The sequence below is a fragment of the Danio rerio genome, chromosome 23 (genome assembly GCF_052040795.2).
Source record: "Danio rerio strain M-AB ecotype USA chromosome 23, GRCz13ab, whole genome shotgun sequence".
NCBI lineage: Eukaryota > Metazoa > Chordata > Actinopteri > Cypriniformes > Danionidae > Danio > Danio rerio.
Window position 1 is genome coordinate 8,879,362 of NC_141043.1, and position 21,777 is coordinate 8,901,138.

The following is a 21,777-nucleotide window of genomic DNA, read 5'->3' on the forward strand; positions in this document are numbered from 1 at the left end:
CACAGTTGTTCTCAAGAGTTTGATTATTGCGGTTGCCGGATTTTTCGCGACAACGTTGGGCCCCCTAATCACGCAGGGCTTCTGGTTAAAGTTAATGTTAGTGCTGGTCCTATACTTCCGGGTTTCTTCCCACTGCAGCCTCGCTTTGGTTCTTTAAAATGGCGGCTGATTGAATTAAGCGTATTGTGTGGAACCCAAGATTATTACAGCGTACTAAAGGGAGGGATGTACCGGTGAAGAAACTGCTTCTGTGATGGAATGTTCTGGTACGCAGTGCTCTGTAGCGTCGACCAAAAGGTAAAAGTTCAAAGAGGCAGTGTGCTGGGTGTGAGCTGTCCAGGGTGATTCTGGCAGCCCTTCTGCTCACTCTGACTAAGTACAATTTTTGTAGAGTCGGGAGAGATGTACCTGTGATTCGCTCAGCAGTCCAAAACTATTCGGCGTAGTCTTTGAAGGTCAGATTTGGTAGCTAAGCTAAACCAGAGAGTTATTGAAGTGCAGAGGACTGATTAGTTGGTTATAACACTCAGTAGAGTTGTCAAAAGTTGCGACTCTGGTACCAATCAGTACTGCAATTTTAAAACGTCAATTTACCGCTAACATCTGAGCACCGTTGGGCATGTTCTTAAACATCGCTGATGTGTTTTTGAGGAGATATATGGGTCAGCTGATAGACGTAGCTTTCAAACAGTCCAGTGTCCGTGTATCTGTGTTTGTGTTCACAGCAGTTTGTAACTTTTTCATTTAGTCACTATTAATTCTTATGCATTTATATGATGTCATTCATTTGGTGTCTCCCCAAGTAGTTCTTTTTGATATTTGGTGACAGTTCACTAGAAAGTGATGATATTGTTGTCCTCGACTCAATTTAAAGAAACAGGGCTCTATTTACAAATTCAATTCCATTAATGTTTATTTCTATAGCGCTTTTGCAATATAGATTGCGTCAAAACAGCTTAACGTAGAAGTTCTAGTAAAATGAAACTGTGTCAGTCCAGTTTTCAGAGTTGAAGTTCAGTTTAGATCAGTTCAGTGTGGTTTAATTTTCACTGTTAAAAGTCCAAACGCTGAAGAGCAAATCCATCAATGTGCAGTCCCAAACCAAGCAAGCCAGTAGCAAGGAACAAACTTCAAATGTTTTGCATGATATTCCAGCTTTGCAAGTTTAATTAGCTTCTTTGGATGGAAACATAGCTTTTGTAATTGCTTATATCCTTCCCCAGCTTCTCTGTAGGTTTTGAAACTGTGTGGCAAACAGGGGTTGCACATTATCAGTCACACCACCAGCCTCACTCCACTCCTACAGCTCTTGGCCACACCCCTTAGTTGTCAGTACATGCAATAGAGATGTTTTCCTGTGAGATTGGCTGGATTATTGACTGAAACTAATCTCTGGTTGATTGATGGAAGCCTCTCTAATTTCCTTTGCTGGCTGCATGCAAAAATAACACACAATGTGTCAAAATCTGTGATGCAAATTATAAAGATCCAACAGTTTAGTGGATTTGTCAGTGAATGTTCTGATGGGCTCTGTGTTGACCTTTGAGGGGGTGTGCTAAAGCGTTATAGGGTCAAATTTCACACAAATAATCACTATTGTGCTTTTGGTTTGTATTGGAAGACTGTCTTTGTAATATGTTTTTAATAAAAGTGCCAGTTAAATGATGAATTTATTAGCTTACAGTAAAAGTATTTTATTGGGATTATTGACAAGCATTACATGCAAAACTGTGATTAGCGATCAGTAAAGATATGGGTAAAAAACGGAAGGACTGGGTTGTTAACTTGTCAGAATGTTGATAAAGGGACTAATGCTGTCCAGGAACGAGCAAGAGGTTTTTTTTTTTTCATGATGCTGCTTGTTTTTCTTGATGAAACACAATACCGGGGACATTGCTCGGAAAACCAAGCCCTGACTTGAATGACTTTCATGTCAAAATAATTCAGAGAGGCATTGTGTTCGCAGCATATTCTGGAGTGGAATGCTGGGAAAGTGATGTCAGATAAGCCACTTGAACTATCTGGTGAACAAATAGTTTGAGCTTGACTTTTTAGGCGGCCTAAAAGTTCAAGCTGTTTTGCAGATTTTCAGTCAGTTTGATAGCGCTGAATAGTTTTATCGTTGTTTCAAAGATGTGCTCACATCGAGCAACTTTTGACTCAGAAGTTTGACATTAGTAAAAGAAAACATACGATTTATACAAAAAACATAATTGATTTTGTTTGTTGGGTGCTAAGATTATGAGCTTAAAAAGTATGTCTAATATCATATGGGGAGTCCAAGCTTGCATTCTGCCACCACGTGCAATACACATCTCAAAATCTAATAAAAAAATAAAAATCAAAAATCAAAGTATAGAACCAAATCCCCATCCTACCAAGGGCTCTATTTTGACGGTCCATGCGCATAACGCAAAACGCAGGGCGCAAACGCTTTCAGGGTGTGTCAGAACACATTTTTGCTAATTTAAGGACGAGAACATCTGCTGTGCGTCATGGCGCATGGTCTAAAAGGGTTGAGTTTATTTTCTTATTGAGTTATAGGTGTGTTTTGAGAATAAACCAATTAGAGTCATATCTCCCATTCCCTTTAAGAGCCAGCTGCGTCGCGCCATAAGCGCATTCGCTATTTACAGGACGTAAAGTAAGTCTAAGTGAAAAAAATGAGCATTTCACAAGCAAACAGTTAACAGTTTTTTTAACAGAAAACTGTTAAACAGAGCATCTACTGCGTGAGAATGAGAGATAATGGATCACTTTTATTTTCGCTCTTGGATAGGGAAACCTTTACGCACAGACATCAATTAGTCTATAAATAAATACTTTTGTTTGTTAAGCGCAAATATTAGTTTCAAAACTATTTCTAAATTCAGTTCTAATTTTCAGCTAACGAATAAATGAACAATAATAACAAAATGTGCTCAAAAACCTGAGTTATATCCTAAAACACATGCTGTGCCCCATATGGTCTAAATCTTGACAGGTGCACAAATCTAAGCTTGTTTTTAATAAAACAAATATAAATATGGATATAATAAATAATACTGCTAATAATAATAACATTATACAAAAGCAAATTGTTATGAATGAACTGAAAAAGCCTCCTGAGATGAACAAGACATAAAAGCAGTGATTTTTCATATTTATGTAGGCTAGAAAATAGTATGTTTTGTAATATTTTAATCCTTTATATTTATATCCTATATCTATTCTTATTATATCCTATATATATCCTTAATATTTAATTTTTTTCATATGTAAAGATATTTGCCTATTGCTCTCTTGTGCGTATTAAGCAGTGTGTAAGCGAGGCACAACTCTGCGCCGGAGTGTAGACCGGGTTTGTTTTGGTCTAATGAAAAATCAATTTTAGTTTCTCAAAATAGCAACGCGCCAGCAGTGCGCCTAAGAACGCCTTCCTTTTTAGACCAGAACACCTATGGGCGCACATCTGAGCGCAAATGCATTTGCTATTTAAACAGCGTAGCGCAGTGCCTCAAAGCGACTCTTGCGCCAAGCTGAAACTACCAAACAAGTATTGCGCCGCGCCTTGCGCCACACTGCGCCAGGTGTATAATAGGGCAATAAATGTCTTGTCGTTCAAGTTTTAGGAACAATAAATAATAACTTGTCTTCTAGTTGATTATTTGGCATAAACAAAGACCACTAGATTATGCTTATTTGATCAAAGTAAAATATAATCCATGGTTTCCGCTACATTCATTCCTCCGTGGCGAGGCACCACACCAAAATTTATCCCGCCACGGCTACATTACAGCTTCTTATTCAAAATATTCGATCGTTTTTTAAATAGCGGGTTAAAATCGCACCGAAAATGTATTAAAAGGTAAGTGAATTATAACAGCGCAAACTTTTCTGTGACCATAGTAGTGCTGTGCGTTCTGTTTAACCCTTCAAGGTGACGTGCTGACTGACAGACTGACAGGTGCGTGATGCGTGAGACCAGCAAACACGGCATAGCTTTGAGTTATGATGAACACAGTTTCCATAATTATACTTTATTTATAGATAAAGGTCTGTGGCTCTGCATATAATGACTTTACCTTGCAGGAGTATTTAGCCGTTTCACTTTACTTCAGGATGCATTAATGCCGCGGTCCGCTCCGCAAGTCTATCTGAGACATTCAGAAATATTTCCAGCAAATCTAATAAATGTTGGAGACATACTCGGTACATAAACGCACTAAATCACACTTCAGCCGCGTTTATGTGAGGGCGTGCTAAAAAATTTGCAATTGAGCAGTGTATACTTGATGGCGCGCAAGAAGTTTGCGCACGAACAGAGGAAATCGGCGCTCGAGTAGAGATTGACATGCTCGTAGGCTATTACATTAATGCGATCTCGACTAAATACTGCACCCACGACATTCGTCAATGAAATAACGCCACATGTAGTGGTAGATCTGTATAAAATGCCCAACAGTCTGCCACCATAAATGGAAATATCCTAAAGGAAACACTGTAATCATGCCTTAATTTAATTATTTAATTTTGACAGTAAGGTCTAACTTTGCTTAGGCAAAAGTCTTGTCACTTAGCAGAAATAAAGTACAGTATAGAATATAAAGTCATGGTGCAGTGGACAAAGAATTAATATTGTGTATGACTCACAATAAAGTCATCTGGAATGGCAAAGACTTTCAGGACTCCCAGAGTTCATCAAGATTCTTTGGATTCAGCTTCAATGCCTCCTCCTTCATCTCATCCCAGACATGCTCAATAATGTTCATGTCTGGTGACTGGGCTGGCCAATCCTGGAGCACCTTGACCTTCTTTGCTTTCAGGAACTTTGATATGGAGGCTGAAGTATGAGAAGGAGCGCTATCCTGCTGAAGAATTTGCCCTCTCCTGTGGTTTGTAATGTAATGGGCAGCACAAATGTCTTGATACCTCAGGCTGTTGATGTCATCCACTCTGCAGATCTCTCGCAGACCCCAATGCTGAATGTAACCCCAAACCAGGATTTTTTTCTTTACTAAACTTGACAGATTTTGTGAGAATCTTGGGTCCATACGGGTTCCAATAGATCTTCAGCAGTATTTGTGAGGATTGGGATGCAGTACAACAGATGATTCATCAGAAAAAGCTACATTCTGCCACTTTTCCAAATATTCAACTAGAAGTCAAGTTATTGTTTCTCTTAAATTGGCGATCGACGACAAGACTTTTGTCAGGAAGTCTAATTATGTATGCTTGTACTCATATCAAAATTTGGAAGAAACTATTTTTTGCTGCTTTTTTATTTTTTAAACACTATTAACATAAAATTGTCCTAAAATGTCAATATTTTCATCAGCATTTAGAAGAGCAAATAACAAAAGGCATCACAAAGCATATTATTTTCGTTCAAGTGCTGTAATGTTTCACTATTCACATTCGTAACGTTTATGTCCCTGCTGTTTGTAAGCTGTTAAAAACAGATCTTGTTTTTGGGGTCACGACCCAACGTGTTGAACAGAAGAATTCAAGTAAGTGTAAACAACTTGTTTGAGCAAAAGTTTATTGCGCCACTGTTGTTTTGTGGGACTTCATGTTTTGGTTTGATGGAAAAGGCTGGAGCGCAAGTCCCTAACAGATTAGCCTGGTGTCGCTGTAAGAAAAAACACATTTTAAAGAGGAAGCGTGAGTCACTCGTGTCATTCTAGAGCCATTTTGCTCCTTTGCTCTTTTCTTACACAAAATATACAAACAATTTTCAGACTTCATTACTTCATAACGGTACAATAAAGTGGTGCATACAAGTCTTGTGTAATCTTTCAAGCTTTTTGAAGTTATGATTTCTATGTAAGAAACAGACACTATTCACAACACTATTTAATTCTGTTTGCAAAAATGTAATGATATAATGATTGTTATGAATTAAAACGAATGTGCAGCTCACAGATTTAGTTGCAGTTGCTATCAGTTAACAGTTCACTCTAGAGCAGGGGTGCCCAAATTTTTCCTTATGAAGGGCCAAAAAACTTTGAGGCTAGTGGGCCGAAGGTAAATATAGTTGGGTAATTTTCTCTGTTATTTAATGTTTAGAAATGAGTAGAAAACATTGCTTTATATTAACTAATACAGGATTTTTTTTTACATTTAATAATTCACTCATTCATTCATTTTCTTGTCAGCTTAGTCCCTTTAATAATCTGGGGTCGCCACAGCGGAATGAACCGCCAACTTATCCAGCACGTTTTTATGCAGCAGATGCCCTTCCAGCCGCAACCCATCTCTGGGAAACATCCACCCACACACACACACACTCATACACTAGAGACAATTTAGCCTACCCAATTCACCTGCACTGCATGTCTTTGGACTGTAGGGGAAACCGGAGCACCCGGAGGAAACCCACGCGAACGCAGGGAGAACATGCAAACTCCACACAGAAACGCCAACTGAGCCTAGGTTCGAATCAGTGACCAAACGACCTTCTTGCTGTGAGGCGACAGCGCTACCTACTGTGCCACTTCGATGCCTTTATAATGCACTTGTTCGAGTAAAACAAAAACAATCAAATTTATAATTGCACTAGATTTTGCTTTGATTTGCTTCTGCATAGTCCTCTATCTGTCGAGTGACAGTATTTACATTTTTAAAAATCTGACTCATTTACTTTTTATTTGAAAATGTTCATTTCAGTTTGCTTTTATTGTAGCTCGGCAATAAAACAAACATAAAAGGTTACGTCAAATTAGAAATTACGATCTCTGTTTTAAAGGGGTTCGTCCCAACCTTCTCCATTATACTTACTTCTCCGCTCAGATGGGATGGTGGGCCAAATCAAAAGTTAAAATGGCCAACTTTGGCATGCGGGCTCTACTTTGGGCATCTCTGCTCTAGAGGAACATTCTTTTTCATTCATTCATTTGTTCATTTTCCTTCAGTTTAGTCTCCATGTTAGAGATTGCTACAGCCGAATGAACCACCAATTATTCCAGCTTATATTTTACGCAGCAGATGCAGTTCCAGCCACAACCCAGTACTGGGAAACATCCATACACACTTATTCACACACACTCTCATACACTACGAGTAATTTATTTGAGTTAATTCAACCCACGCCAACACAGGAAGAACATGCAAACTCCACACAGAAATGGCAACTGGCCGGGACTCGAACCAGCAAGCTTCTTGCTGTAAATCGACAGTGCTAACCACTGAGCCATCTATTTGATCTCTTCAGAAACCTTGAATTAGCTTCGTTTATAGCCGTTTTATGTTGTTTTTCAGAATTGCTTACTTATTACTACTTATTACTTATTTTTCATCATACATAATTGCAAGGAAAAGACCGACCAGCAAAATATCTTTTTTTTAATCTTTCACACTGTAAATCCCACAGTTGTCATTAATAAAGAAATTAAGTTGATATAACTTTACATTACGTAAAATATCAAGTTTTGGCATCAAAACCATCATTAGCTAACTAAGGTCACAAGTTTCATTGTTACAAACATAGTTTGTTGATTTGGTTTCCCATATCCATCGTTCAAATGAACATTTGCAAACTGCATCGCAAACTTGTACACTTGCAACTACACATCTAGAGCTGTAGTTAGAAGCATAGTTCCTGGTTGTGTTCAATTCCCCATTATCCACCCTATGGTCTATTCATTTAGAACGTTCTAACATTTAAAGTTGGGATGATAAAAAAAAAAAAAAAAAATTTAAACTCATCTCTCTTAGGTGTAATTTGCTTTCAGAGTATTTTTACAGTTCAGTTTTAGCAATCTTCATATTGACAATTGCGCTCCTTTCGTAGTGCACTTTAAAAACATTCATGCCATTTTGAACACAGCCATGGCTCATGACGAAAGCTGTAGGTGACCTAATATTATTTTTGCCATGATGGCAGTAAATAATATTTTACTAGATATTTTTCAGGACACTTCTATACAGCCTAAAGTGACATTTAAAGGCTTAATTAGGTTAATTAGGATAACGAGGCAGGTTAGGGTAATTAGGCAAGTTAGACAAGTTAGGCAAGTTGTATAACGAATGTTTGTTCTGTAGACAGTCGAAAAAATTATAGCTTAAAGGGGCTCATAATTTTGTCCTTATAATGGTGTTTAAAAAAATTAAAAACTGCTTTTATTCTAGCCAAAATAAAACAAGTAAGACTTTCTCCAAAAGAAAAAATATTATCAGAGATACTGTGAACATTTCCTTGCTCTGTCAAACATAATTTGGAAAATATTTAAAAAAGAAAAAAAATTCAAGGAGGGCTAATAATTCTGACTTCAGCTTTTATATATATATATATATATATATATATATATATATATATATATATATATATATATATATATATATATATATATATATATAATTTATAAATTGTATATTTATGTATTATATATATCTACGTTATATGACATGGGCCTGTTGGTTAAAACATTTCTGCAGTGGTTTAGTGGTTTGAATGTGTCAAATTGTAGACCTTAAAAAAAATTGATTAAATAATTTATTAAAAATTACCAACTTCATACTTTATAATAATAATTATCATTATTATTAAGCCCCTTTTTTATTTTTTAATAAATAGCCTACTGTAAATTAGGCCTACAGCCATTAACAATTTTTATATGATCTATATATAAGATCAGAATCATGTTAACTAAGTGATTTTATATAGAATATTCTAAATAATATTTGTAATGAAAAATAAATAGGTCCATATGTGTTGTTTACATATATTTCAATTATTATGGAAAACGAGTGTATGTTTTTACCAAAACTAATATTGGATTTTTCAAAGTGCATGTTTGTGTAATACATTAATTTGCAATATTAGAGTTTTTTTCTTAAGACTCTACCTCATTTAGTGTAGTTTTGGATGTTTTACTATATAAATAATGTGGTTCAAACGATGGATCTGCAACAGAGGAACTACGGTTTTGGTAAATACTCGTCAATACATTGTTCTTTTACCAAACAATGCATTGAACTATGATAGTTTGGCTGTGAGTTATGTCGTTGTTTGGTATACGCACCCCAGATCGGTCGATATATGTTATATGACACAACGTGGTCAATTTGCTTGTGATGCTAAATTTTGCAGAAGCAGCAGCAGGACAAAGGCACTACCTGAACCTATTTGTCAAAACAAAGAGAAAAGTTCTAACTTATTAGGCTTTACAGTGCACACTGGCAGTGAAAGAAGTTCATTAGGGTTAAGTTAGAAAAAAATTCTGGGCCAAACAGTTAAAACCTTATCTACTATATAGCAATTTGGTCAGTTCATTTTTATTTTTCAAAAGCAATTACGTAATATCATATTGTAATCAAAGAGAGACCTCTTCCAATTTAAAGCATTCATGTTTTTGTCTTTTTCTTGCGCGTGTCGTCCTCGCCAGTGTCCTCTTTTCTTCCCCGGTCTTCTGTTGACCGTTTCCTCTTTTCGTACAGCTCCCCTTCCTCCTCTCTCCTTCACAGAGTTAAAAGGGAAGTAGGAGATTTTGGCCGTAGCGGACTCAGCAGTGCCTTTAGTTCCCCACGTTGTTACAAACTGTCTTCGGGAGATCTAGTAGGTTAGCTGACGGTCCAGAGATATTTATCTACCCCACAAAACCTGCAGTCATGTAAGTATCTGATCTACAGCGATATTAAAAGGGAAATATCATTATATTCGTGCTCCTTATTAACAGAAGTGTTTCAAGCGCTGTTTTAAGCAGAGCGTTTTCAAGCTTGATCATGCAGTTGTTCATTGGGTCATGGACCGATTGACCTTTTTAGCTCACATCTGTGTGCATCTGAGGGGTGGCACCGGATCGTGGCAGCTGGCGGAACATCTGGTGCTGATTTTTATCTTAATATGTTGTTGTTTCTTAACAGATCTGTATTTAATGTGAGAGGACAGGATGCAAGTTTAGAGAAGTGATGCGTGTGATGTAGTAGAGCTCGATGTAGAGTTTTTAAACGTATTATTTTACTCAAAAAATAACATTTGCTGCTTGTTTAAAGTACTTATGAAATATGAGTTAAACCAACACAGATCTTAGGTTTATTTAATTAAACTCATTTGTTGTATTTTGTCCACCTAAATTTGTAAAAACTATTAAACCCCCAGTCAGATAACACTAATTTGTCATGATATCTGCACGATTTCCTTTCATTTTGAATCATTTCTTCTAACGTAATGTGGCATAGTTCATGACAACCGATACCATGCCAGCAACGCCTCATGACACCATCGTAAAAAGTCTGGCGTGTTTAATTTTTTTCTCGTTCTTTACTGTGCAATTGTAGCACATCATTTATATCAGTAGGTGCTTCCCTTAAGGCACCGGTCAGGTAATCAAAAAATAGGCTGCATATTTATTTATGGGTGGGTCAGGGGTAGATAAGATCAATCATTGGTTATGCAAACTTTAACTATCATTTCTAAAATATTAAGGTGTTTTAAGCAGTTTTATCTGACAGACTGGCACAAATATGCACACATCTCCATTCTCATAATAAGTTTCTGAGTTCTCTCAGCCTTTCAAAAGAATTTGTTCTTCTGAGGTAATCTGGGAACATGTTCAGTGCTGCGAATACATTGGAAAAGCATTTCCTGCTTATTTAAATTTGTAATTTATAGTGTAAACTATTTGATATAGGCTTCTCTAAAACTGTGAATATTTCACTTTAGTTTTATTTAGGCTGGATTATTATTTTATTTAACAAACCAACACAACCAGTTTGTGTTTTGATGCATATAGCGGACTTGTTTTGAAGCACTTCACCTCAAATGTTAATTGTTTTTCTTGTTTATGGATAACTGACTAACAAAAGATACATAATAAATTAGGATAAAACTTATGCCAAACGAAATTAGTTTCATTTTTTTTTTCCAAGAAAAATACACGAATTATATTTTTGTTTGTGCCCCTCCAATATTCAACTATACGGATGGATGCTTTGTTTAGCTCTGAGGAAAATAAGTATTTAGTGAATGCCTAACTGTGATTATATCACAAATCTCAGTTATGTATTTGCTAATTTTAAAATATGAGCATTTGATTTTTTCTCACTGCTGCTTATTTTCATTTTCTCTGTCTCACTCGTGGCAAGTTTAGGCAAGGGAGTGTTTAATAACAATCCATGGCAGGAAAATATACATTTATATTTTAAAGAAAATATGTTAACATTAAAAAGAAATTATAAGTTTGATCCTCTGTGATCTCCTAGAGACACTTACATGGGTCGTCTACATTGTTATCATTACCAAACACATGTTTGTGCTGTCCGGAAAAAAAACAGAAGCTGTTGCTGAATGAAAGTGAAGCTGTTGAAAAAATATTAGCCAAAAATGACATGATTACATACATTTTTATTATTTTTTTAAGTTCAATTTGTGGAATGGAGTTTGATTCTTGTGGTAAATTGTACAGGGAAGAAGCCAGTCAGTAGAGTTTACAGCTAAATATTTAGCAGTGTTTGCATGCCCTTATAGCGTTATTCATTAAAATAAATGTGAAATAACATTCATTACAAGTTGATTTAAAAAAGCACCTGAATTGTTTTACATTTTGTGATTTTTCTTCTTAGATAGATTCTCTATCTATTTTTCATTCATATATTAGCAAATATTTACTAATATTTAAAATGATATATATAAACACTATTTTCTATTCATGTATTAGCAAAATATTTTGCAGTGTGGGCGACGCAGTGACGCAGTAGGTAGTGCTGCCGCCTCACAGCAAGAAGGTCATTGGTTTGAACCTCGGCTGGGTCAGTTAGCGTTTCTGTATTGTTTGAATGTTCTCCCTTCATTAACAAAGGTTTCCTCCGGGTGCTCCGGTTTCCTCTGGGTGCTCCGGTTTCCCCCACAAGTCCAAAGACATGCGGTACAGGTGAACTGCGTAGGCTAAATTGTCCGTAGTGAATGAGTGTGAACGAGTATAGATTTTTCCCAGAGATGTGTTGCAGCTGGAAGGGCATCCGCTGTGTAAAACATATGCTGAATAAGTTAGTGGTTTATTCCACTGTGATGAGCCCAGATTAACAAAGGGACTAAGCCCAAAAGAGAATGAATGAATGAAGTTAGATCCTATTCATGTTGTATGGAATGCCCCTAAATAATGTAGTTATACGTTATCTGCAGGCATTCGTATTATTGAGATTGAAAACAAAAAACAAAAAAACATTTCATTAAGATAAGATATTTCGTTATAGCAACACTTGGGACTGCTTTGGGAAATAACGTTTGTCGTAGACATAAAGCGACGACTGCTCGTGAAGGAACGTGTAGTGTAGCACATTTGTTACCCACGACAAGTCAAGATTTTATCAAGAAAGAAAGAAATCGAATAATCTGACATCGTGACTTTCGTAACTGACTATAAAAATCGTGTGATCTGACCGGTGCTTAAGAGAGCTTAATTGATTTGTGTTGCGACAACATGAAGGATTTTTTAGTGTATGACTTAAGGGTTAAGCGGATTTGATCTCATGTCACTTGTTTGATATTTTGGGTTTATTGTGGGTCAGAGCGGGCACCGTGTTTGATTTGATGTGAACGGAGATTGAAATATGCTTTACCAGTGCTCTCCAGAAGTTCCAGTTGATGGAAAACTCTTGAAAACATTGGTTGTGAAAACAGACCCGACCTTTGACATTAAGATACAACCTTCTGAACAGAATGTACTTTATCCCTTGGGTTCCCACGGAGTTGGGAAAACCTGGAAATGCCAGGGAATTTCAAACATGTCATTTTCACGTCTGGAAATGTTAACTTACATTAGTTGGATTGTTTTAAAGATCAGGTTCGGTTTTGAGGAATGGATCTATTTCAGTGTCTTTTAAGTTCCTCATATAGTTGTCATTCCCTTAAAGAAATGAACAGATTCACTGTTGAGACAAGTTGTGTTAAGCTAAGTATGATGAGCTAAATGCTATTGTAAGCTAAGTACTTGTTTCACAATGAATATGAGGAAGCTGGATGACGTGACAATCACAACAAATGAGAACATATTTGATGCTTACTATGCAGTTATTATACACTACAGCTGAAAGTTTTGCAGACAGTAAGATTTTATTTTATTTTTTTTGAGAATTGAATAGATGTATTGAGCAAGTGTGCATTAATCAATGAATTGTGATGTTATTACACAATATTTATTTATTTATTTTAAGTATGTGTTGTTATTTTGAACATATTTTACTAATATAATTCCAATATGTTTCTGTCATGTATCTAGGTATATCTAGTGTCTAGATAACACTTTGATGATGAAATCATCTGTTAAGATGACAGTACCAGAAAATGTGTATGGTCACACAGGGCTCGAAATTAAACTTTTTTTCTTGGTAGGACTGGTGCTTCTAACTTAAAAAATGTAGGTGCACCAGACAAAATTTAGTCTCACCCACCAAAAATGATCAGCACCATTACTACACGTTTTATATTAACAGATTCTATTATATATTAACACTCTAAAACCAACTAACAAACACAAATCTGCATGCGCTCACCGGTCTTACAAACGCTGCTTGACATGAATGAGATGAACTGAATTAGCAATATTAACCATGCTGTTCTCATGGGTGGTGTCTGATATTGCACAGATGATATTGACATTCATTCATTAATTTTCTTGTCGGCTTAGTTCCTTTTATTAATCCGGAGTCGCCACAGCGGAATGAACCGCCAACTTATCCAGCACGTTTTTACGCAGCGGATGCCCTTCTCTGGGAAACTTACATATACACTCATTCACACACTCATACACTACTGACAGTCTTTGGACTGTGGGGGAAACCCACGCGAATGCAGGGCGTATATGCAAACTCCGCACAGAAACTCCAGCTGAGCCGAGGTTTGAACCAGCAAACTTCTTGCTGTGATGCAACAGCACTACCTACTGCGCCACTGCATCGCCCTGATATCAACATATAAATTATTAAAGTTTAATATATTTGTATGCGTCATCTTAATAGCAATAACGCACTTTTCATGAGCTGCAATATAGTTTTATCTCAGTGAATGCATTCTCTTTAGCGATAGTGAACGTGGTGTCAGTTGCATGACTGACAGCATTGTGACGATTAAATGAAGGATTAAATAACGTTAGAACATCTCATACTTAAAATGTGTAGATTCAGTGGAAAACACTGTTACCAGAAAACTCCGTCCCACCGGTTTTACGGTGAATGCTTTAGTCATTTGTATAGCGGACTTAAACCACTGGACGTCTTTTATCCACTCTTCAAAAAGTGTAAATGCTGTATTGACATTTAGCACATGATCACTGATCAGATGTGCCATTATTTGTAACTTTAGGTGGCTTCTAAAACTAAATCTGTCAGTGTTGTTTTCATTCTCTCGGATCCAGGCCTTTACATTTTCGCGGCTGCAGCTCCATGTCATCGGAACTGAGTGATTGACAGCTGATATTAACCAATCCATTCGCATTCTGTTCTAGCGCAGTGGGTTAATAAGAAGAGCTTGAAGACGGGGCAGGCATTGCAGGCTTTGTTTACTGCAGCAAGTTTACACGCAACTGTTTTAAACCATACCTGAGCGCTGCGTTTGGTGTTTTTAGGTGCAAATATGCTTAATGCGTGAATGCCTCCTAATTCTGCGCATGTGGTGAACATGTTGCTGTGAAAACTGGTCACACCACATCAATTTTATGCACTCGCACAAACGCTCCCAAATATATTTTGAGGTCGCAAAAATAAAATTTTGGGCGCATATGCGACCAAAACGGTTGCAATTTCGCACCCTAATGACTAAACTAACCAATTATATTAGATCTGTCCTGAACTAATGTAGACATCCTAATTTTTCATCTTATGTAAATATGTGCTTCATAATAAGAGTTTTTTTAACACAACATAAAAATATGCAAAAAATTATCATGATTACTGTAAAACTATACAGCAGCAGCCCTTTAGCCCAAATAAAAACAGCCTTGCATAGCATAAGAAACTTGTTTATAATATTTTCAACCCAAAACATTCCAAATTTTTGTCGAGTAGTGCAAATGTAAAGTTCAGACCAATGATATTAAATGCTAGGGGAATCTAAACTTGTTGCTTATTGTATCATATTTAGGCCTGTTATACAAATAGTTTTATTTTCTCTCTGATCTTTTTTCCATCTTATCAATTCATTATTTTTTTTTTGTTTGTGTTGTGACTGTGTGAAAGCAGAAATTAAACCATACTATTTTCAATGTTTAATGTTTCTTTAATGCAGCAAGAAGAAAGTAAATGACAAGACCTAGGGCACTGTTTTAACAATCTACTGTAGGCGCAGAGTCTAAAGCGCATGGCGCAAAAGCTTTAGGGGGGTCTGAATCCACTTTTCAAAACTGAATGCTTTACTAGCAAGAAAAGTGTTAAACAGCATCTGCAGTGTGAGGACAAAGAAGAGCATCCTCCATTTAGCCTCTTTACTTTACTTTTACTCTTTACTCCTTTACTTTTGTTGAGTAAGAAAACAATGGAAACTCACTTCACTGAAGACATCCATTAGCATACAGATTTAATCATGTTTTTGAAGCGCAAAGATTTGTTTCAAAACTATTTCTAAATTCAGTTCTTATTTCCAGCAAATAATAAATGAACAATATTAATGAAGTGTGGTCAAAAAACTGAGCTATATCCAAACACATGTCCTATTCCTATACCCCATAATGATGCATACGTGCCTAAAACCCGACAGGTGGACAAATGTTTTTATTAAAACAAATACAAATATACATATAATAAATAAAAAATAAATAAATAAATAAAAAATAAATAAATAAATAAATAAATAAATAAATTACACTGCTAATAATAATATTATACCAAAGCATACTGTCATGAATAAACTGAAAAAAGCCCTGTGAGAAGAAGGCATGGTAGTTGTCGTTTTTTATACTTATGTAGGAAATAATAATTTTAAAACATTTTATTCCTTTAATTTTTATCTTATGTAAAGATATTTGTGTATTGCTGTGCATCATGTGTGTATTAAGCAATGTGTATTTCAGTTCTTTAAAATAGCAACGTGCCAACAATGCACCTTAACACCCCATTCACACGGGGCTTCAGTGTCAACGCTTGACTGAAGTCGTGTCTGAAGTTGGGGTCAACGCGATCGTCATAGCAGCGTCAGCCAATGAAATTCAGTCTACAATAGGCCACTGTCTAGCTGGTGTATTTCCATACAGTGATCTGATTGGCTGACGCTTCTGTCGGCGCTTGAAAAGTTGAGCTAGTCCAAACTTCTGCAGTGAGAAACGCCTCTGAAGCGGCGCAGACAGATCCACATTGCAGTTCGGCAATGCCTGACGTCACCCATTCAAAGTTAATGCTTCCCGTTGAAGCCCTGTGTGAATGGGGCGTAACTAACCTCTATTTTAGACCAGCACTTGAGTTCACAAAGTGGCGCAAATGGATTTGCTATTTAAACAATGTGTTGCAAAAAGTGAAAATTAAGGTTGCACTGGTCTGAAAATAGCAACAAACACATCTTGCGCCTTATTGCGTTGGGTGTATCATAGGGTCCCTAAAGTACTAAAGATATCAAACTACACTCCAAAGTTAGAAAACTGTTGCCGATTTCAGGTATTCTTTGATCAAAAAACCTGCATGTCCATCTTATTATAGAGTATATTTGAACCTTTCACAACAAAAACTGCACATATGAACAAGATAGCTAATTTTTCAATGTGTTTCCTCTTTTATAGCTACACAGTTGTAATTTTAGTGTTATTTTCACATGTATAGTCTGAGTAGAGCTGCACAATTAATCGTTAAAAAATCGCAATCTCGATTCGACCCCCTATCTGATCTTAATCCAGCATTTCTACGATTCTGCCAATCATATTTTCAAGTGCAGGAGAGAAGAAAAGCCGGCTGCACGAGTCTTTTCATTGTTTTACACACATTGCTCAGTGACATTGACACCTTCAAATGATGTTGAATGAGTCACATACTGTATTTATAAGGTATAATTCACCTAAAAATGCAATTTTTGTCTTAATATAATGATGTTTTTGCGATCGGGAAATCACACGTGACGTATGAAGTATGAACAAGCACTTAGCAGTCAAAATGAAACCGAAAGTGTGCACTACATTCAAATGATCGTATCGCATTTTAGAGTTATGAATGTGACAAGCATTTGATATGTTTTTTTTTTCTTTTATAGCGAACCCACAGTTGTGCATGAAAATAAATGTTTACAATGTTAGTATAACTACTCTAGCCTATATATTGTTGAATATAATCTGATAATGGCAAATGTCTGATTTTACCAGTGAATAAATTTGTCTAATATGACAGATTGCAAGCATATATCTCAAACATATTAATTCAACATCAGAATTATTATAAGTAGAATAGAATTATTTATAGAAACCAGTAGACCTACACATAATATTATTATCGATGTTGTGCCATATGTTTGTTTTTACCATACCGTTATTTTACATCTACAGAATCGTGAGAAAATCGTGATCTTTATTTTAAGCAAAAAAAAAACGCGATTCTCATTTTAGCCAGAATCGTGCAGCTCTAAGTCTGAGTGACTCAGGTTATAGCTTGTGAATTGGATTTTGTAATGTGATCGCAAAAAGGGTGATATTTGGATTTATATGGCATTTTATTAACAAGAATAGTTAGCGTTGGTATTTAAGAGAAATATTTAAAATGCCGCATGAATACATTTACGTGGGACAAACGTACATTGTTTTAGTTAGCATGACTGTTAACAGTTAAACCATGATTTGTACTTACATATAACAGTCAGTGATGGACTGGCCATCCGTTCGGGGAGTTTTTAGCATTTTCACTTTTAAAAAAGGATGGATGACCGTGTAGAATAATCTGTATAAGGATTATGTTATTTGCTGATGGTTTTTATTTTAATCTCTCTAACTTAACAAAATTAAAAACAACTTAATGCACCATATTCTGCTCATGTAAGTAGATGATTAAACTTAACATGCTTGACTAAATTAGCCAAAGTCATACATTTAATTGTGAGCATTTGCTTGATGTGACTAATATAGTCTTTCTCTCTTTTTCTCCCTCACCGTTCCCTCTCCTTTTTTGTATGTCCATGTGTGTTGCCCTGTTTGTGTGTTTTTTGTGCTTTCCGGCCTGTGCTATATGTGTTTGTGTGTGAAGGAGAGGTCCGCGGCCTGCGGGGGGATGACATGCATGTGTCCAGGCAATTAACATCATTGAGGATTTTAAGACTAGTAGGCTGCCCTCCGCCAAGCCATGATGGACATTCTGGTAACTGGCCCTTTTTTCCTCATTGCTGTTTGTGTTTGGGGTGTCTTTGTGATGGTTTATATTTGTGTTAGAGGATTCAAGGGTCTTATGATGCGATTGGGTTTCGTCAAGTGATGTCCTGAGAGATACTGTTTAGCACTGTTTGGAGAATCCTGGACCAGATGGAATAACTTAAAAATAAAGGTTCCAAAAGAGTTTCTTTTTCATTGAAGCCATTGAAAGACTTTTAGTGATCTTCAGTTCTTAGCAAAGCTTTTTCTGCTTAGTGTGAATAGCCCTTTTACAGTCTACAGAAACTTTTTTCTCCCCTAAACATTCTGTTGTCCAATGTAAAAGTTCCAAATGTTTACATTTTTGCAGCAATGCCATAGAACCCAGTGTGTAATTCTTATGTTGTGTTCACACCAGATGCGGAACGCGCGGATAAATTGCACTTTTCATGCGTAAATAGCAGCGTGAATATTTGAGTTTACTCGCTTCATTTGCGCATAAAACCCTGCTTCATTTGTGCGTCAAATCCGCTTAATTTCGGCATCAAATTCACTTCAGAACAGATGCGGATTCGCGTGATGGGCATGGTTTCTGTCTGCCCGGTGACTAGCTTCATTACTAAATGGCTAACATTAATTTTTTTAAATAACATTGATTATGTGCTTTATGAAGGCTGAAAAAACAGCGTCAATACGTTTAGGGCCGTGTCTGAGTCCACTAGTTCCTTTTAGAGGTGCATCCAGCTCTGTGAGCTCATAAACTCCACCAGAAACTTAACCTGGATCATGGAGGCTTCTTCTAAACTACTTCTTTTGACATTTTTCAGTTTTCACAGAGATAACGTTAGTCCTGGTTTGAATCTGCCGCTATGCTGACACATAGGCATTTGTTGCTCTGCCTTCTTTTGAAAATAGCATTCGCATTTGAGTTTAAAGAGTCACCAAAATGTCACACTTAGATCAAAGCCTTAAAGGGGCAAATTTAAGGAGTTATACAAAATATTTGTGGGGTATTTTGAGCTGACATTTTACAAACACACACTATAGACATAAAAAACTGGGCATGATATGTCCCAGTTAAACACATTCAGGATTTCTTTCTTCAAAGATCAGATCAAAAAATGTGGAGCATCTGCAAATTCTGTTTGGCAACAGTGTGTGTGTATATATATATATATATATATATATATATATATATATATATATATATATATATATACAGTTGAAGTCAAAATTATTAGCCCCCCCTTGAATTATTAACCCCTGTTTATTTTTCCCCATTTTCTGTTTAACAGAGAGCAGATTTCTTCAACACATTTCCAAACATAATAGTTTTAATAACTCATTTCTTATAACTGGTTTATTTTATCTTTGCCATGATGACAGTAAATAATATTTTACTCGATATTTTTCAAGACACTTCTATACAGCTTAAAGTGACATTTAAAGGCTTAACTAGGTTAATTAGGTTAACTAGGCAGGTAAGGGTATTTAGGCAAGTTATTGTATAATGATGGTTTGTTCTGTAGACTATCGAGAAAAAAATAGCTTAAAAGGGCTAATAATTTTGACCTTAAAATGGTGTTTAAAAAATTAAAAACTGCGTTTATTTTAGCCAAAATAAAACAAATGAGACTTTCTCCAGAAGAAAAAATATTATCAGACATACTGTGAAAATGTTTTTGCTCTGTTAAACATCATTTGGGAAGTATTTAAAAAAGAAAAAAATTCAAATGAGGGCTAATAATTCTGACTTCAACTGTATATACACTTTAAGTCAGAATTTTTAGCCCCCTTTTGATTTTTTTTTATATTTATTTATTTATTTATTTATTCATTTATTCATTCATTCATTCATTTTCTTTTCGGTTTTGTCACTTTAATGATCAGGGGTCTCCACAGCATAATGAACAGCCGTGTAAATATATAAATAAAATTTATAAATTATATTTTTTAGAATCCCACTTAAATAAAAAAAAGTGTGCAGAAACACTTTGATTGACATTCTCTTATTTGTACTTGTCATGAAAAGCCTCTATTAGTGAGAATCTCTCCCTCATTAGCATAGACAGCCCTAAGTGAGAAGCAGAAGGTAATTTAAGAGAATAGGAGGATTATAAATTTCCACCCTCGTTTGAAAATAGCAAAGTCTCATTTGAATTTGAAGCGACAGTCACCAAAACGGCACATTTTAGATCGAAACCTTAAAGGGGCAGTTTTAAAGAGTTCTAAAAGAGTATTTATGTAGTATTTTGAGCTGGAACTTCACAAACACACTAGAGACTTGCTTTATATCTTGTAAAAGAGGTATACTAGGTCTACTTTAACAACATTTAAGATGTTTTACCTCAAAGATCAGATAAGAGAATGTGGAGCATATGCAGATTCGGTCTGGTCTTGGTTATACCAGTATATCAGCAGTTCTCCTGATGTTTATCGTTATTTGTGTGTTGTCTTCTTTTCTGTAATAGAGCTTGTTATGTTTGATTCTTGAGAAATGATGTATACTGGTCTTTCCTGGAGTTGGTTACAGCATGTGAACTGTCTACTGTCTTCAAGTCTCTTCTTTTTTTTTTCCTCAGCCTTGTTCTCTCGACTCTCCCTATTCCTCACATACAAACACACACTAATCCAAGACAGTCACCAATTTTAAATTAGCCCAAACTAAGCTAATTATAACTAAGATCCTAAAGACATCTTTTGACATTTTGATTTATTCTCTGTAGACAGCATCTGTCTTCGTTGTATTGTCAAGACGCTTATACTACACTTCTGAGATTTTCACACGCACACAAATTTCACCAAAGCTCACAAATGAGCGCGCATGGACAAAGAGCATAAGATGTTCATCAAGATGCGTTGACTGCTGGAAAGCCAGAAATAAAGAGAGCCGAGAGACAGAAAGAAGTCAGCAGAAGGAGGGAGTGATAAGTCACATGATTCATGGCCTGTTCACCATGGCATCTGGATAAAGTTAGCGGAAAGCTAGATTTAGATCTAAAAACAGACAAGCAGACAGACATCCATTCTGTATGTGTGTAAGAGAGTTTCCCTCTCATCTTTAATAGCGCAGAGCAGCTTACTCATATCTCCAGCTGTTGATTTAGGTGCACGTCTTTCCGCAATGCTCCTCCCAGTGCTATAGCCTAAAGTTTGACTCGTATATTTATATATGAAGCTGAACATTGGTGCACATTCTCTCTCGTTCTCCCTCCCCCTCTGCTGGGTTAAGTTTCTTGCCCTCGGGAGATCCCTGACTTTCTCACGCTTGATGCCAGGTTGGGGGAGCTCTGTGCGAGTGCTCTCAAGCCTGTTGGTTTTGTTACTCATTTTAGAAGTGGCTACATCTTTTGAAAAGGGATGGAGGTGGCATAGCCTAGCGGATCTGGGCTGCTTTCCAGAAAGCTGCAGGATCCAGTCTTACAAGGGTTGATTCATGGTCACCACGGCTGGAGTGTTGTAGTGATCACGCATGAACACTGCGGAAACATAGGCTTTGTTTGGACAAAAATGCTAATGTATTGTGATATTTGCATTGTTTAGTGATATATAT

The 21,777-nt window shown here is 36.3% G+C and overlaps 1 protein-coding gene across 11 annotated transcripts in view; it reads left to right on the plus strand.

The window, feature by feature from the left end:
• rgs19 (regulator of G protein signaling 19) overlaps positions 1-21,777 on the plus strand; it is a 98,715-nt gene that overhangs the window by 9,076 nt on the left and 67,862 nt on the right. For 4 of the 11 annotated variants that reach the window (XR_015522555.1, XR_015522557.1, XM_087304949.1 and 1 more), the window contains exons 1-2: positions 9,453-9,590; positions 18,124-18,234. The exons of 3 other annotated variants lie outside the window; for them this stretch is intronic. Coding sequence is in view for 4 of the 8 variants with exons in the window: in XM_087304949.1 (XP_087161075.1) it covers positions 18,220-18,234 (15 nt within the window). In the remaining 4 variants the exon portion in view is untranslated. Of the gene's footprint in view, positions 1-9,452; positions 9,591-18,123; positions 18,235-21,777 lie in introns of those variants that run through there. 4 more of the 11 variants (XR_015522556.1, XR_015522558.1, XM_087304948.1 and 1 more) reach the window with 1 other exon arrangement.